Consider the following 18350-nt stretch of genomic DNA (forward strand, 5'->3'; position numbering starts at 1 on the left):
CTAGTCCTCATCGCCTGGGGCTTTTTTGGTCACTTTGTAAATACAGTTACTCCCACTTGTATGAATGAGCTCGCAGTTAAACCTCGTTGGCAGGAGTACATCGTGGAAATCGGCGGCCCCCTCTCTGTACTTCACATCCGAAGACAGGTAAATGGTAGTTTTTTCTTTGGCGATATGCAGCAGTGTCTGGATAAGATTTTGAAATTGCGTTGGGTTGTACACAATGTCCGACCCGAGGATGATATCAAAGTCGGTTGGAAAATTATTCTGATCGTTACCCCAAGCAAGGGCTCGGATTTTTGAACGGTGTCTGGAGGTGGCTGGAATGTTAGCAGAAACGTTATGTTCTATTTGCTTCAAAACGATCGCTTTGTCCGTCATGGTCACATCTCCACCTGGCAAAAAAAACCCAACACATTTACCCTACGATTTCTCCGCAGCACGAGTTGCAACATACATTCTGATCACGGGAAGAGAAAGACAAGTAGAATTCTCTAAATAGAAGGTATCTCTCTGGTCAATTCGCAGTGGCCTTGAGCCAAAGAGCCAGACAGAAGCAGAATGGCCCACAGAGTACGGAGCACATGTCCTGAAGGGGATTCAGTAAGTTGAGATCACCCACACGCGCCTGTTCTACATGCGTTGTCTGCAATGTAGGTTTCACAGGAAGATCAGAAATCGGTGCTAGTGGGTACTGCGTTGGGCAAGGAAGCGTTCACATTACTTTAGCGTGAATTTTCTCCAACGCCTGATCAAGTCGAAACATTCAGGTCTGTGGGAATTTTACATTGTTACAATTCCACCAGTTTGCCATTGCGTATATAGAGATATCTTGTTCGGTGCTAAAAAAAGTGCCCAGCTTTTAAACACGCGGAATACCTTAGCCTTGCCTAATCCAATCTTTTATTCAGCCGAACAGAATAAAATGGACAGGGAAAGATTCAGAACCTGAACTCGCTTTCCAGTTAAAACTTTTTCATTAATGTAGCTTTAACAAGACACTTATATTAAGTACCATGGAGTGTTGCGGGGAAAATTATTAAGATCAAATATTCGTAATCTGGGACCAGCCCAGGAGGTTTGGCGCTGTAATTTTTAATGTTGATGACATGTTCCATAGGTTAGGGTAGAGTGTAGCAATTAGGGACGGTGCTAGTGACATCTAATGACGGAACATTAATCTACCAGCAACTTCGAATTCCATCCTATTGGCAGATTGCCGACTTGGATCCTTTCTCTGAAATCTAGTTGGGTCGCCAGCAGTCCGTTGGATCCTTGGATATGAAGCTGGGTCTAGTATGAATTCATGTGCAAGTAATAATTATACCTTAACAATATTCCATTGAATGCTTTTTGGGTCATTCTGTAATGGTTTGCATCGTTTCTCCTTGTTAGTGTGGCAATACGAGTATTATTGGACCCGACCAATCCCTGTGTTGATCACTGTGATTTCCTGTGGTGCCGCTGCTGGATGTGGAAATCCACTGATTTGTACATATGTCCCACAAGACAAGAGTTTTCTTTCTAATCCTTCTCACCTCTCCTGAAAACATTGACTCCGTTTTGGGATATGGGCCCAGGGAGGACCGATTATGCTCTGACGCCTGCCCTAAGCGACCACTGTTGATGTGGGTGTTGGTGGCCCATCGGATAGTGTCAGAAGCGGGAGCCCAACTCGAATTTCCTCTCCATAGCTCAAGGGCACTGAGCTCAATTGTAATGCGCTTATCACCGCCAGTTGTGACGCCCGGATCACCGTCAACTGAAGCGCCCCACTCGCGCCAATTGTAACACCCCAACCCCCGGCTGACGTATGCTAACAAATCAGTTTTCCTTGTTCATATGGCCCAGTAAGTCAGTGGATGAATTCTCTGAGCCGATGGGAGCTGTAGATACGATATTTTGAACAAATTATTGAATGACAAGAATATTTTGTATTCGATACACTCAGCTTAAGTATGTTTTAAATGCCTGAGTGAAAGATTGTGGTAAGAAGATTGTAAATACAGGAATAGTAACTATAGAGATAAGCATTGTGAATAGTAATTATAGCGGTAGTACTATGAATCGTAATTTTACCGGTAAGCACTTTGAATAACAATTATAGTGGTAAACAATGTGACTAGTAATTATAGGGCTAGTCGCTATGAATAGAAACTGTAGAGGTAAAATGAAATATTAACTATTGGGATCAACATTACGAATAGTAAATATAAGCACTAAGAATATTAATGTTACCGGCAACCGTGATGAATAGTAATTACAGAGCTATGCACTAGAATAGTGATGAAGATTAAGATTAAGAGAGCCAGCATGGATTTGTAAAGTGTAAGTCATGTATGTAACTAACCCAGTTGAATTTTTTGAGGAGGTCAGGATCGTGGTTGATAAGGGAAGCGTCTATGAATATTATTTATGTGGACTTCCAGAAGGCATTCAATAAGGTTCCACATAAGAGACAGTACACAAAAATGAAAGTGCATGGAATTAGAGGCAACTTATTGAAATAGGTAGGGAATTGGTTAGGATGTAGGAGATAGAGAGTAGGGATAAAGGGTATGTACTCCAATTTTACAGGTCAGCACTACGAATAATATTTATAGCGGTAAACAATGTGACTAGTAATTATAGGGCTAGTCGCTATGAATAGAAACTGTAGGGGTAAAACTAAACAGTAATTATTGGGATTAACACTACGAATAATAAATATAAGCACTAAGAATGTTAATTTTAGCGGCAACCATCATTAATAGTAATTACAGAAGTATGCACTGGAATAGTAATTATGGGTGTATACACAATGACTGGAGGCTTATGTACAACGCATAGTAATTATAGGGATAAGCATTATGAATAGTAATTATAGGAGTGTACAATACGCATAGAAAGAAGTAGGGTAAAGATAATCAATATTAATCACAGTACTAAGCAATATAAATATTAATTAAAGGGGTAACCGTCATGAATAGCTATTACAGGGTATTCACTATGAATAGCACTTGGATAAATATGAACTGATCAGGAGAGCCAGCATGGATTTGTAAAGGGTAAGTCCTGTATAACTAAACCATTTGAAATTTTTGAGGAGGTCAGGAACGTGGTAGATAAGGGAGCATCTATGGATATTATTTATATGGACTTCCAGAAGGTATTCCATAATGAAAGAATGAAAGTGCATGGAACTAGAGGCAACGTATTGACATGGGTAGGGAATTGGTTAGGAAAGTGCCAGGCAATGACCATCTCCAACAAGAGAGAGTCTAACCACCTCCCCTTGACATTCAATGGCATTACCATCACCAAATCCCCCACCATCAACATCTTGGGGGTCACCATTGACCAGAAACTTAACTGGACCGGCCAGATAAATACTGTGGCTACAAGAGCAGGTCAGAGGCTAGGTATTCTGCGGCGAGTGACTCACCCCCTGACTCCCCAAAGCCTTTCCACCATCTACAAGGCACAAGTCAGGAGTGTGAGGGAACACTTTCCACTTGCCTGGATGAGTGCAGCTCCAACAACACTCAAGAAGCTTGACACCGTCCAGGACAAAGCAGCCCGCTTGATTGGCACCCCATCTACCACCCTAAACATTCACTCCCTTCACCACCGGCGCACAGTGGCTGCAGTGTGTACCATCCACAGGATGCACTGCAGCAACTCGCCAAGGCTTCTTCGACAGCACCTCCCAAACCCACAACCTCTACCACCTAGAAGGACAAGAGCAGCAGCACATGGGAACAACACCACCTGAACATTCTCCTCCAAGTCACACACCATCCCGACTTGGAAATATATCGCCGTTCATTCATCGTCGCTGGGTCAAAATCCTGGAACTCCATACCTAACAGCACTGTGGGAGAACCATCACCACACAGGCTGCAGTGGTTCAAGAAGGCGGCTCACCACCACCTTCTCGAGGGCAATTAGGGATGGGCAATAAATGCTTGTCTCGCCAGTGATGCCCACATCCCATGAACGAATAAAAAAAAAACAGGTAGGAGGTAGAGAGTAGGGATAATGGGCATGTGCTCAAATTGGCAGGATGTGACAAGTGGTGATCCCCAGTGATCTGAACTGGGTCCTCAGCTTTTCACTATATTTATAAATTAATTAGATGAAAGGAATAGGGAGCCGTTTATCCAAGTTTGCTGGCGACATTAAGTTAGGTGGCACAGTAAGTATGTAGATGGGAGCAGAAAGTTGAAAAGGGACATTGATAGATTAAGTGAATGGGCAAAACTGTGGCAGATGGAGTTCAATGTGGGGAAAGATGAGGTCATCCACTTTGGACCTAAGAAAGATAGATCAGAGTATTTTCTCAATGGTAAGAAGCCAAGAACTGCGGAAGAGCAGAGAGATTTAGGAGTCCATGTACAGAAATCACTAAAAACTAGAGGATAGATAAAAAAATAATTTAAAAGGCTAATGGAATGTTAGCCTTTATCTCACTTGGGCTACAATACAAAGGGATAGAAGTTATGCTCTAGTTGTATAAAGCTCTGGTTCGACCACATCTGGAGAACTGCGCTCGTTTCTGGCCACCGCACCTCAGGAAGGATACACAGGCCTTAGATAGGGTGCAGTGCAGATTCACCAGAATGATACCGGGATTAAAAGGATTAAATTGTGAGGACAAGTTGCATAGACGAGGCTTCTAATTCCTTGAATATAGAAGATTAATGGGTGATCTAATTGAGGTATTTAAGAGGGAGCATCGCGGGAGGCCTGTGGAACATAAACAGCACAAGCACAGTTAGAGTGGCAGAGAGCATCGAGGGAGGTCTGAGGAACATAAACAGCACAGACACGGTTAGAGTGGCAGAGAGCATCGAGGGAGGTCTGAGGAACATAAACAGCACAGACACGGTTAGAGTGGCAGAGAGCCTCGAGGGAGGCCTGAGGAGCATAAATAGCACAGGCACGGTTAGAGTGGCAGAGAGCATCGAGGGAGGTCTGAGGTACATAAACAGCACAGGGAGAAAACTGAAGAAGTGACATCACGACCAGTGCAGAGGGTGGAGCCCGAGGAATTACAGCTAAGTATTTAGGATAAGTATCTAAGGGGATAAAATAAACGAAGTAGGAGATACTAACACTGAAGGGATCCGAAATTGTAATAAATAAGAATATATTATAAATAGACTCTAAATGGAATGGTGGGACAGCTGAGACCCATTGGCTGCAATTCCTGCTCCATTTGGGAAATCCAGGACACTTCAGGACTCAGGGAGGCTGAGAATTTCCTGAATCATATGTTTTTTTTTATTCGTTCACGGGATGTGGGCGTCGCTGGCAAGGCCGGCATTTATTGCCCATCCCTAATTGCCCTCGAGAAGGTGGTGGTGAGCCGCCTTCTTGAACCGCTGCAGTCCGTGTGGTGACGGTTCTCCCACAGTGCTGTTAGGAATGTTCTAGGAGGTGGTCAGCTACAGAGAGCTCCCAGTAAATGGTTGGCCATCTGGCAGGGTAGGAAGGGGGAGGCAATGCAGGAATCCTCTGGTAGTGTGGCACTTACTAGCCTGTTTTCAGTATTAAATACCGGTGAGGGTGACGACACCTTGAAGGAGCACAGTCCGGAGCATGGCACCATGGGGAAAAGAACTGCATGGGGTCGGGGGTGGGGGAGGTGGAGGGAGACAATGAATCGCAGGAATGTAGTAGTTATAGGGGTTTCAACTGTTAGGGGAACAGACTGGCTTTTCGGCAACCGCCAACATAAGTCCGGTATGTTGGGTTGCCTCGCTTGTGCCAGGGTAAAGGACATCACTGAGAGGGTGCAGAACATTTGAGGTGGGGGCCAGAAATCATGTGAAAACCAATGATTTAGGAAGGAAAAGGGTTGAGGTCCTGCAGTCAGAGTTTCAGGAGCTAGGGAGGAAGTTAAAAAGCAGGACCTCAAAGGTAGTGATCTCTGGATTACTCCCAATGCCACGTGCTAGTGTGTATAGGAATAGCAGGATAAAACAGGTTAATGCATGACTGGAGAAATGGTGCAGGAGGGAGGACTACAGATTCCTGTGGCATTGGGATCAGTTCTAGGGCAAGAGGGTTTAAGATGGACAGGTTGCACCTCAACAGAGCTGAGACTAATGTCCTCGGGGGAAGTTAACTAGTGCTGTGGGGGAGGGTTTAAATGAATTTGGGAGAGGGATGGGTATCAGGATAAAACATTAGAGAGGAGAAACAAGGTGCACAAAGAAATGGGAGAGACAAATAACAATAGAATAAAGAATAGTTCAGAAATAGGAGGGACCAGATAGGGGGCAAATGCGAGGCAGTTGAAGATGAGTTTGGATTGCATGTGCACGTAGCTAGGTAAATAAAGTTGGCGAGCGGCTGACACAAGTCACCACATTGGACTGTGATATAGTGGCAGTAGCAGCGACATGACTCAAAGAAGGGGAGGATTGGGAACTACTGGCGCTAAATTGGGCCGTGTAGCACCCGTTGTTTCGGCGCTAAACGGCCTCCCTGACATCCAAGATGGTGCCTTTGGATGCGCACACACGTTTCCAGCGCTGATTTAAAGTGATAGACACCATTTTGGACCTTAACGCTCAACTCAACGCACAGTCTTATCCCCGACCATCTGAATGTGTCTTACAGTGCCTGATGGACCCCCCACCAGCGCTATTTAAAGGGGCCATGCAGATGTTGCAGGTTAGTTGCTGGATTATTGCTTCTTGCTGCTGGAGGAGTAGGAAGTGATTTTGAAGCTCCCTATTCTTATTGAGAGTTCCTACATTACATTTGAGAGTGCTTTGGCAGGTATTGCGTTATGGTTCGGAAAGTTAAAACCGTGGTTGAACAACATTCCTGGGAACCATGGGCGGTCTGCTTGGGCTCCCGCTGGGCATTGAGCACGACTGGGAGCATGCAGAGCGGCCACGCATAGCAGGTCATGGAGGACGAGGAGGCATAGGGCACTGAGCAGGAGGCCCTACCCAATGAGGGCCAATTGTCTTACCTCAATGTGACAGAGAAGGATTGCATCCGATGCCCGAGGTTCACCAAGGAAGCCATGACCGAGATCTGTCAACTGGTGCAGCCACAACTGCAGCATCAGAGCAGGGCGAGGACAGCATTGCCTGTGGCTGTGAAGATCACCGTGACACTGAATTTCTATGGCTTAGGACCATTTCAGGCTCTGCTGGTGACATGTGCAACATCTTTCAGTATGCAGTGCACTGCTGCATAAGGGAGGTCACAGACGCACTGTACCACATGAGGAACAGGTTCATCACTTTCCCTCTCCACAGAGACAATCAGAACGAGCGAGCACGGGGGTTCACCCGCATTGTTGGCTTCCCCATGGTGCAGGGTGCCATTGACTGCACACATATTGTGCCATTGACTGCACACATATTGTGTGCACTCAGCCGTCTTCGTCTACCGACTCCCTCAGCTGGTGTGTGACCACACGTATCGAATCATGGAGGTCGATGCCCACTACCCTGGGAGCAGTCACGTCACCTTCGTCATGCGGCAGTCCAACGTGCCAGCTATCTTTCACCCGCCTCGGCAAGTCAAAGGCTGGTTACAGGGTGACAAAGGCTACCCCTCATGCCGTGGCTCATGACACCAGTCAGGAACCCATGCACACGTACACATCAGGCCTATAATGAGAGCCATGCTGCCACATGCAACACTGTGGAGCACACCATAGACCTCCTCAAACAACGCTTCCACTGCCCTGCAGTACTCCCCTGAGCGGGTGGACAGATTCGTGGTGGTCTGCTGCATGCTGCACAACCTCGCCGTCATGAGGGACCAGCCTTTGCCACCATTGATTGGAGATGACCCTGAGCCAGAGGTGGAGGAGGAGGAGGCTGAGGAGGTGGAGGAGGAAGAGGCTGAGGAGGAGGAGGAGGGGATGGAGCTGGAAGAGGAGGTGGAGGAAGATGCAAGGGTGCAGCAGAAACCACACGCCTTGTCTGAAAGGGCTCTGCGTGCTCGCCTGATCCGTGCTCACTATCAATAATGTGAACTACATCCCCCAACTCACCAACAGTCCTGCACTCCCCACCTTTCCACTCCCACAAAGTAATCAAATCGCCCTCCATCTGATTACACATTGGTTTCCCTCTCAGCCAACTACATAAATAAAAACCACCACCAAATGCAAAATCGAATAGCTGCCAGTTTGTGTGACCTGTGAGTGGTGGTTGTGTGGCCTGCAAATGTGGTACTATGTGTGGGTGAGATGCAGCATGCTGAGTGCAGCATTTTGTATGAATGGGCAGTGTTTGTTGGTGGGTGGGTGACGGAGACTGTGATGCGTGGTGCAGTGGTGCAGTTGGTAGGATGTGCCACTTGACACTTGCATTCACCCACCTTGACCACTCGTGCCAAATCACTGAACTTCTTTCGGCACTGCACCCACGTGGACTTCCTGCGCCACAGCCTGCCAATGCCTGTGGAACTGCTGTCTGGAGGGTCTCAGGCCACCCTGCGGGTGTATGTTGGCTCTCCTTTCATCCACCCCTTCCACCAGGGCCTCTAGAGCATCGTCGGAGAAGCATGGAGCCCTCTCTCGTGCTGGTCCTGCTATCCCCGTGGCCATTTTTCCCTTCTCCAAGTAAGCTGTTTATCTACCATTTGAAATGTGCACCTGTACCTTTAAGGCGTGCAGGCTGCTGATGATATTCGCTGTGCACAACCCATTTCCAAGTTCCTCATTCTCCGTGCAGCTTCCCAGGTAGTGCTGGCTGCAAGGAGATATCATGGTCCGTGCAGCCGGTGCTACCCATGCTGCTGAGAGGCTGTACAGATATATCATGGTAAGTAGCAGGCAGCACGAAGTTCATGTGCTGCCTCCATAGGGGCCATCGGGCACGGGGTACTAACGCATCATGCTACCCCCGCCCGAAAACGGTCCTTATCGAATCTTTCCCTCTTAATCTTCCTGGCTACAAGTATTCAGGAAAGATAGGGAAGAAAAAAAGAAGTGGGTGGCAGTATTGATCAAAGAAACTTTTATAGCACTGGAAAGGGATGATGCAGTTGAGGGGTCAAAGAGTCTATTTGGGTATAATTAAGGAACAATAGCGGAGCATTTTTGTTTCATTTTAATATCTATGTCCCCATGTTCCTATGTTCCTATGAGTTATTACACCACTGGGTGTATACTACAGGCCACCAAAAGTGGGAAGGAGATAGAGGAGAAGATTTGCAGTCAAATTACAGAAAGATACAAGAACTATAGAGCAGTGATAATGGGGGACTTCATTTATCCTAATATAGACTGGAATAGCAACAGTATAAAGGGCAGAGAAGGGGAGGAATTCCTGAAATATGTATAAGAGAACTTTCTGGAACAGTATGTTTCCAGTCCAATGAGGAAGGAAGCAGTGCTAGATCTAGTTCTGGGGAATGAAGTGGAGCATGTTTCAGTGGGGGAGGATTTGGGGAACAGTGATCATAATATCATTAGGTTTAGAATAGTTATGGAAAAGGACAAGGAACAATCAAGTGTAAAAATACTTCACTGGAGGAGGGCTAATTTCAGTGAGTTGAAAAAGGATCTTGCCCTGGTGGATTGGAATCAAAAATTGATAGGCAAATCAGTAATTGAACAATGGGAGGCCTTCAAGGAAGAGATAGTTCGAGTACAGAGTAGACACATTCCCATGAGGAGGAAAGGAAGGGCATCCAAATGTAGAGCTCCTTGGATGACGAAAGATATAGAGATTAAAATGAAACAGAAAAAGGCGGCTTATGACGAATGTAAGGTTCATAATAAAGTAGAGAACCAGGCTGGATACAGAAAGTACAGAGGAGATCTAAAAAAGGGAATAAGAGGGGCAAAGAGAGACTATGAGAATAGATTAGCAGGTAACATAAAAGGGAACCCAAAAGTCTTTTATAAACATATAAATAGTGAAAGGGCAGTCAAAGGAAGGTTGGGGCTGATTAGGGACAAAAAAGGAGATCTTCTTGTGGAGGTACGAAATGAGTACATTGCATCTGTCTTTACTAGAGAAGAGGATGCTGCTAATTTTGCAGTAAAGGAGGAGGTAGTAGCGATATTGGATAGAATAAAAATAGATAAAGAGGAGGTACTTAAAAGGTTGGCAATACTCAAAGTAGAAAAGTCACCCGGTCCTGATGAGATGCATCCTAGGTTACTGAGGGAAGTAAGGGTGGAAATTGCAGAGGCTCTGGCCACAATCTTCCATTCCTCCTTAGATATAGGGGTTGTGCCAGAAGACTGGAGGATTGCAAATGTTGCACCCCTTTACAAAAAAGGAGAGCAGGATAAACCCGGCAATTACAGACAAATCAGCCTAATGTCAGTGATGAGGAAACATTTATAGAAAATTATCTGGGATAAAATTAATTGGCACTTGGAAAAGTATGGGCTAATAAGTGAAAGTTAGCACAGATTGTGTTTGACTAACTTGATTAAATTCTTTGATGAAGTAACAGAGTGGGTTGATGAGTGAGGTGTGGTTGATGTTGTGTATATAAACTTTCAAAAGGCGTTGGATAAAGTACCACATAACAGGCTTGTTAGCAAAATTGAAGCCCATTGGATTAAAGGGACAGTGGCAGCATGGATACAAAATTGGCCAGGGGACAGAAAGGAGAGATTAATGGTGTTTTTGAGACTGGAGGGAAGTTTACAGTGGTGTTCCCCAGGGGTCAGTATTAGGACTACTGCTCTTTTTGATATATAATGGGCCAGAATTTGCTGTAGCTGGTCAACGAAAGGCACCCGCTGTTAGTTAGACTTGCCGTTGCCTGTTTCATTTCCATGAGATCTTTCAATGGAAGTTGCTGGAAGTGGGAGATGGAAATGGTGCAGCGCCCTCTACAGGGCATCTGGGATCTGTGTAAACAGGGGAAACAACTGTGTATCATCTTCACCAATCAGATTGAAGGATTGTGCAATGAGCAGCGCAGAGTCTGAACGAGGAAGTGTAAGTTAGAATAATGAATTCAATGTCAAATCAGATACAGATAGAGAAATACAGAGAGGCAAAGAAAGATTGGATTAAGAGAGAGAGGGATAAAAGAGACAAATAATAAAGTTAAAAATAATTTATTTAAATTTAAGAAAAATCTCTAACAACAATTAAAAGCTGAAGGAATGTGACTCCACACTTATAACAGTTAATTTTCAGTGCCAGAGAGGTTGTTTGGCAGTAATTAACACTTATCATGCTGTTAAAAAGGATACTTAGACAGAAATGGACAAGCCCTAACTTTCTATGGTGAGTTTAGTTAATATCTGCCGTGCAAGTACAGGAACTTCATGCTGTTCAATGCATTTGAATGGAGAGGCAGAGAGTGAGATGCAATTTTCATGAAGCTAACGGTGGAGTGGCACAATTTCCGGATTTTCATGTTTAACCTCGCATCTGCGCTCGCCTGGAGTTGCTCTGCGCTTTGCACATAAATAATGCCACCAGCCTCACTGTTATTTTGACAGCAATTTCTGGGCAAATTGTGTCCTGGACTTGGGTATGCAGGGCACAATTTCAAAGTTTGCAGATGACACGAATCTCAGAATGTAGTAAACAATGAGAAGGACGGTAACAGACTTCAGGAGAACATAGACAGACCGGTGAAATTGGCAGACACGTGGCAGATGAAATATAAGGCAGCGCAGTGTAAAGTGATACATTTTGCTTTGAAGAATGAGGAGAAGAAATATAAACTAAATGGTACAATTTTAAAGGGGGTGCAGGAACAGAGAGACCTGGGGGTTTATGTACACAAATCTTTGAAGGTGGCAGGACAAGTTGAGAAGGCTGTTAAAAAAGCAGATCGGATCACGGGCTTTATTAATAGAGGCATAGAGTACAAAAGCAAGGAGTTATCTTGAACCTTTATAAAACACTGGTTAGGCATCAGCTGGAGTATTGTGTTCAATTCTGGGCACCACACTTTAGGAAGGATGTCAAGGCCTTGGAGAGGGTGCAGAAGAGATTTACTAGAATGGTTCCAGGGAAGAGGGACTTCAGTTATGTGGAGAGACTGGAGAAGCTAATGCAGAGAAGGTTAAGAGGTGATTTGGTAGAAGTGTTCAAAATCATGAATGAGAGTAAATAAGGAGAAATTGTTTCCAGTGGCAGAAGGGTCAATAGCCAAAGGACACAGACTTAACGTGATTGGCAAAAGAACGAGAGGCGACATGAGGAAAAAAATTGCAATGAGTTGCTGTGATCTGGAATGCATTGCCTGAAAGGGTGGTGGAAGCAGATTCAATAGTAACTTTGAAAAGGGAATTGGATAAATACTTGAAGGGAATCAATGTGCAGATCTATGGGGAAAGAGCTGAGGAGTGGGACTAATTGAACAGCTCTACCAAAGAGCTGGCACAGGCACGATGGGCTGAATGGTCTCTTTCTGTGCTGTTTTATTTTATGATTCTATCATTCTCTGATTAAAGGTTTTAATAGGGTAGATAGAGAGAAACTATATTTTCTGATCGGGTAGTCCAGAACATGGGTGCATACCTTTAAACTTAGAGTGAGGCCATTCAAGGGTAATGTCAGGAAGCACTTCATCACACAAAGGGTGGTGGAAATCTGGAACTCTCTCCCCAAAATGCTGTTGAGGCAGGGGGTAAAATTGTAAAACTCAAAACTGAGATTGATCTAATTTTGTGAAATAAGGGTATTAAGGGATAGGGAGTCAATGCAGATAAATTGAGTTAAAATACAGTTCAGTCATAATCTAATTGAATGGTGGAACAGACTCGAGGGGCTGAATGGCCTACTCCTGTTCCTATGTTCCTAACAGTGACTGTATGGGTTAACACCTTGAAGTGGAATTATCGGAGGATGGACTGCATGTAGTAACTGGAGAGGCAAGAAAGACGAAAACCAATGATAGGAGTAACAACTACAAATAGTTATTTTAGCACGATGCACGACAAATAATTACTATAGGGGTAACCCCTACAAGTACTAACTATAGGGATATCTGCGATTAATAGTAACTATTTGGGTCAGCTCTATAATTGTACCTATAGATTATAAATAGCAACTAGAGGGGTAAGCACCATGAATAATATTTATGAATTTTAAGCATTACGAATAGTAAATAAACTAATAGGCACAGTGAACAGTAACTATTGTAGTAAGGACTATGAATCATAACTATAGGGATAAGCATTTTAATTACTAACTGGAGGGATAAATACTATGAATAATAACTGCAGAATTAACTTACCCAGCAGCACCGCTAAAATCCCCACAATCCCAGTGCCAGATCCCAGTTCAAGCACCTTCTTCCCAGTAAAATTAAACTTCTCATCCTCAAAGTAGCGACAAAGGAAAAGCCCCTGAAAAAAACACATTCATATTAAAGCGAATCAATTTACAAGGTGCACAAAGCACTAGGACAATGTGGGAAGAGGGGGGAAAGGATTGTTGCCGGGGATGGGGTCGTTGTTGAAAGGTCACTCAGTCAACTTCATGTGGGCAGGTCAGAGCGGCCTTGACAGAGTCCTGCTCACAGGTCACCTTCCCAACCTCTTGATTTCGGTGTGGGGCAGGGGTTGGTCTATGGAGAATTCAGGAGATGAGAGATGTATAATGGAACATGGAGTGTTCCAATCCGACTATAGCCATTCATTCCCTTCCCACCCCTTACATAGAATTACATAGAATGTACAGCACGGAAACAGGCCATTCAACCCAATAGGTCCATGCTGTTTTTTATGCTCCAGACGAGCCTCCTCCCTCCCTACTTCAGCATATCCTTCCATTCCTTTCTCCTTCATTTGTTTATCTAGATTCCCCTTAAATGCATCTATGCTAGTCGCCTCAACTATTCCTTGTGGTAGCGAGTTCCACGTTGTATCCATTCTCTGGGTAAAGAAGTTTCTCCTGAATTCTCTATTGGATTCATTAGTGAAGATCTTATATTTATGACCCCGAGTTCTGGTCTCCTTCGCAACTGGAAACATGTTTTCCACGTCTACCCTAAAAAATCCTTTCATAGTCTTAAAGGCTTCTATCAGGTCACCCCTCAGTCTTCTCTTTTCTGGAGAAAAGAGCCCCAGCCTGTTCAATCTTTCCTGATAGGTATAACCTCTCAGTTCTGGTATCATCCTAGTAAATCTTTTTTGCACCTTCTCCTGTGCCTCTATATTTTTGTAAAATGGAGACCAGAACTGTTCACAGTACTCCAAGTGTGGTTGAATCAAGATTCTATATAAGTTTGACATAGCTTCTCTGCTTTTCAATTCTATCCCTCTAGAAATGAACCTCAGTGCTTGGTTTGCTTTTTTATTCAGGCCTTATTAACCTGCGTCACTACTTTTAGTGATTTGTGCATCTGTGCATTTGGACCCCCATTTCTCTCTGCTCCTCTACCCCATTTTGACGCTTTTTATCCAAGCAGCATGTGGCCTCCTTATTCTTCCTACCAAAATGTAATAGCTCACACTTTTCTATATTGAAATTCATTTGCAAATTACACACCCATTCTGCAAGTTCATTAATGTCTTCCTATATTTTGTCACAGTCCATCTATGGATATTAACTATACCTCCCAACTTGGTGTCATCCACAAATTTTGAAATTGCACTTCCAAAACATTTATGTAAATGGTGAACAGTGGAACACCACTTCCCACCTTTTGCCAGTGTGAGTAACTATCTTTATAACCCTATTCTCTGTTTTCTAGCCAACTTGCTATCAATTCTGTCACTTATCCCCTGACTCCACATGCTTTGACCTTAGTCGTGAGTCTATAATGCAGTACCTTATTGAAGGTCTTTTGAAAATCTAAAGGTATTACATCTACTGCATTATCCTGTCTACCCTTTCTGCTACTTCTTCAAAGAATCCAATAAGGTTGGTCAAGTAGGACCTTCCCTTTTGAAATCCCAGCTGAATTTCTTTGTTATTTTCGGTTTCTAGATGTGTTTCTATTACATCTTTGAGTAGCGATTCCATTATCTTTCCTACCACTGACGTTAAGCTAATTGGTCAATAGTTCCCTGGACTGGTTTTACCTCCCTTTTTAAATATAGGAATAACATTATCTGTCCGCCAGTCCTCTGGCACTATTCTCTTTTCTAATGAATTTATATATATAGTGCCTCTATTATCTCTTCCAAAACTTCTTTTAACACACACGGATGCAATCCATCTGGACCAGGGGTTTTATCCTCTCTAAGTTTGGTTAGTTTATCAATTATATCCCCCCTTTCTATCTTAAATATCTTTATATCTTTTTTGATCTCTTCATCTAATGTTATGCCCACCATGTTAGTCTCCCTGGTAATTACTGAGGTAAAGTAATTATTTAATATTTCTGCCAATTCACTGTCATTACCTGTGAGTTTATCTTGTGTTTCTCTTAGTGGCCCTATCCCTATCCTGATTTTTCTTTTGTTATTTATGTGTCTGTAGAATATTTTTCTATTTCTTTTTATATTCCTTAATAATTTAATTTCATCGTTTCTCTTTGCCTTCTGAATTGCTTTTTTAAACTTCTTTCTTAACCTTATCATATTCCCTTTTGTCATCCTCCTTTGTTGTTTATGTACTTAGTGTATGCCTTTTTCTTTAGTTTCAATTGTGCCATTATTTCTTTATTCACCCATGTAGTATCACTGCTGGCCAGTTTTGTTCTTACTTTTGAGTGGACTGTATTGATCACTGTTTTAAATGTTTCCCACTCCAGTTCTGATTCTTTGTTTATCAGTAATTTTTTCCACTTTGCCTTTCCTAGTTTCATTCTCATCCTCTGAAAATCAACATTTTTCCAATTTATTACTTTGGTCTTTGTCTTGCTTATCTCCTTCTCCTTCTTTATCTTAAACCTTATTATATTGTGATTGTTATTGCCTAGATGGTCCCCTACACATACTTCTTTTATCTGTTCTGTATCTATTTCCCATTATTAGATCCAGCAGTGATTCCTCTCTTGTTGGGCTTTTTACATACTGGGTAAGAAAGGACGTTCGGTATTTACAAATAATGTATTCATCTTTCACAGCTGGGTACACGGTGAGAACAGTGTGGGCATCCGAGGAAAGAGATCAGAATTTAAAAATAAAGACCGAGACTGCAGTTATACTGCATTACCAGTCTGAGGCGAGTGGCTGCAGACTCTGAATGGGGAGCGAATGGTACTATTGAAGCAGGATTGTGCTGTCAGCGATAGACATTTCATCAGAGGACACCTAACGGAGCCGAAAGACATCACTGGTCAACAGGGTGTTGGTCTATTTGTGTCATTGGACATCAAAAGGTTACTTTCCACAGGGGAAAGTGGTCATTGCAGGCTGCCGTTTTAATAGGCTCCATATATTCGGTGGCAAAAGCGGCTTAGTTGGTGTCTTGGCACAATGGTACAGCCCCCTGGTCTGTGATTCAGAAGGATTGTGGCTTCATACCCCACTCGAGGACTTGAGATCATAATTCAGCCAAAGGCTTCAAAGAGCCCCGAGGGGGCGTTGCCCCGTGTCACATGTCTTTTTTCGAATGAGACATTAAACGTCTGCCCTTTGAGGTGGATGCCAAAGGTTACATGGCGCCATTCAAAAAGAGCAGAGGAATTGTTCTGACCAATGTTTATTCCTCAGCCATCGCCACTAGCACTTATCTGATCTTTTATCTTATTGCTGTTTGTGGGACTTGCTGGGTTTCCCTACATGACAGCAGTGTCAACGTTTCAAAAGTACTTCACCGCTCGTATAGTGCTTTGGAGCGTCCTTTGATCGTGCAAGGCGCTGTCGAAATACAAGCTTTTCTCTTTCAATATTGTTTTAATGCCGGTGGTGTTGTGTGGGTCCTAGACTGTGCAAATATTTTTTCAGTGCAAGTAACTAGTGTAAATAGTAATTACAGCCGACAACAGTCGGATACAAATTGCGACACGTCCGCCATCGGGAAATTCTTCAGAAATCCTGGTGTACAGCGTTACTATAAAAAAACACGTGCAAAAAACCAATGAGCTGTGGAATCTAAGATGTGCACTCTCAGATCGCAAGCAGTGTGGGTGTCAGCTGTAGCTCAGTGGGAGCACTCATGCTGAGTCAGAATGTTGTGGGTTTAAGTCCCACTCCAGATACTTGAGGCTGACACTTCAGTGCAGTACTGAGAGAGTGCTACACTGTCAGTGCCACTCCTCGGATGGGATGTTAAACCTCTCAGGTAGACGTAAAAGATTCCATGGCACTACTGGATGAAGAGCAGGGGAATTCTCCCCGAGTCCTGGCCAATATATTTGGTCATTTATTTCATTGCTGTTTCTGGGATATTGCTGTGCGCAAAATGGCTGTCCAGTTTCTTACATCATAACGGTGACTACACTTCAAAAGTAATTCATTGGCTGTAAAGCGCTTTGGGGCGCCCTGAGGTCGTGAAAGGCCCCATACCAATGCACGTCTTTATTTCTTATACCTCAGTTGCGATGAATCTGCCGCAACCGTTGAAAAGGAAGCCAGTTTAGAAATCCCAGACCATTATCATTATTATACACCGCCCAGGAGATCCACGCTGCCAAGTGGAGAAAGAACACGCTCCATGAAGGGGCCGGTACCATTCTGCCTCGGAATCAGAGCGGGAGCTGACTCTGGAGATATGCTGGCACCGATACCCGCTTCCAATCCATGCGAGTGTAGTCAAAACTACAGCGGACAATTGCAAATACGTTCCAATAGGTCGGGAGTTCACTTTTAAACCCAAACAATACACTTGAAACAGAGGCATTAGACTTACAGGTCCCCAGACATAAGCAGAGACGCCTAAAGAAGCTCCTCGAAACGTAGCGATCTTTAAAGAATGTCCACAAAATTCATACTGCTTCTCCTCCAAGGGGAGACTGCTCTCATCCGTGCTGCTCATCCTCTCTGATTTCGAACGGACTCTCTCTGATGTCCAAGTAGATTCCCTTCAGTTCCGGATGCGGATTTCTATCAGTTTCAGACCCACGTGTCCACTCCAAGGGTTTTTTCTCGGATTAAAAAAAGACGTTAAGGAGAATCTGATATAGAAAGACAGCGCACTATTTAATCGTTTTAAATGGCAGAATATCTCAGGAAGACCTTCAGCAAAACACAGGAAAGCTCTCTCCACTTTAACATGGATAGAACTTTCAAATAAAATAATCCACCAAATTCAGCATGAGCCCAACATTGTTCCTTGATCGTAACAAGGAGCGACGCTTTTTAACTCGGTGACACCATTACATACCCAAACAAACCTTTATCTATTGGGCATCTTTACACCCCAGATAACTGTGTGGTACTAAATTAAATTTATTGGTTTGCCAAACGACAAGGAGCCCGTGTAGAGGACGGGGGCGCGGGGGGCGGGGGGGGGGGGGGGGAGTAGCCCAATTCCCAAAGTAAAGGAGAGATAGAAAGAGAGAAGAAA

General features: G+C 43.8%; 1 protein-coding gene across 1 annotated transcript; it reads right to left on the reverse strand.

Annotated features, from left to right (window-relative positions):
- Positions 1–17819, reverse strand: LOC137326524 (EEF1A lysine methyltransferase 3-like). The gene is made up of 3 exons (XM_067991697.1): positions 17694–17819; positions 13186–13297; positions 1–395 (listed from the first exon to the last, which is right to left on the reverse strand). The coding sequence occupies exons 1-3, from the start codon at positions 17817–17819 to the stop codon at positions 1–3; spliced, it is 633 nt and encodes a 210-aa protein (XP_067847798.1).
- Between the last annotated feature and the right edge of the window lie 531 nt (positions 17820–18350).

The sequence above is a fragment of the Heptranchias perlo genome, chromosome 10 (genome assembly GCF_035084215.1).
Source record: "Heptranchias perlo isolate sHepPer1 chromosome 10, sHepPer1.hap1, whole genome shotgun sequence".
NCBI lineage: Eukaryota > Metazoa > Chordata > Chondrichthyes > Hexanchiformes > Hexanchidae > Heptranchias > Heptranchias perlo.

Excerpts from the sequence above, each read along its gene's own strand:
- LOC137326524 (XM_067991697.1), bottom strand. The coding sequence starts at position 17,819 with ATGAGCAGCACGGATGAGAGCAGTCTCCCCTTGGAGGAGAAGCAGTAT. Across the intron at positions 13,298-17,693 it reads CTGCTTATGTCTGGGGACCT|GGGCTTTTCCTTTGTCGCTA; the intron begins GTAAGTCTAATG and ends TGTTTTTTTCAG. Across the intron at positions 396-13,185 it reads GATTTTAGCGGTGCTGCTGG|GTGGAGATGTGACCATGACG; the intron begins GTAAGTTAATTC and ends TTTTTTTGCCAG.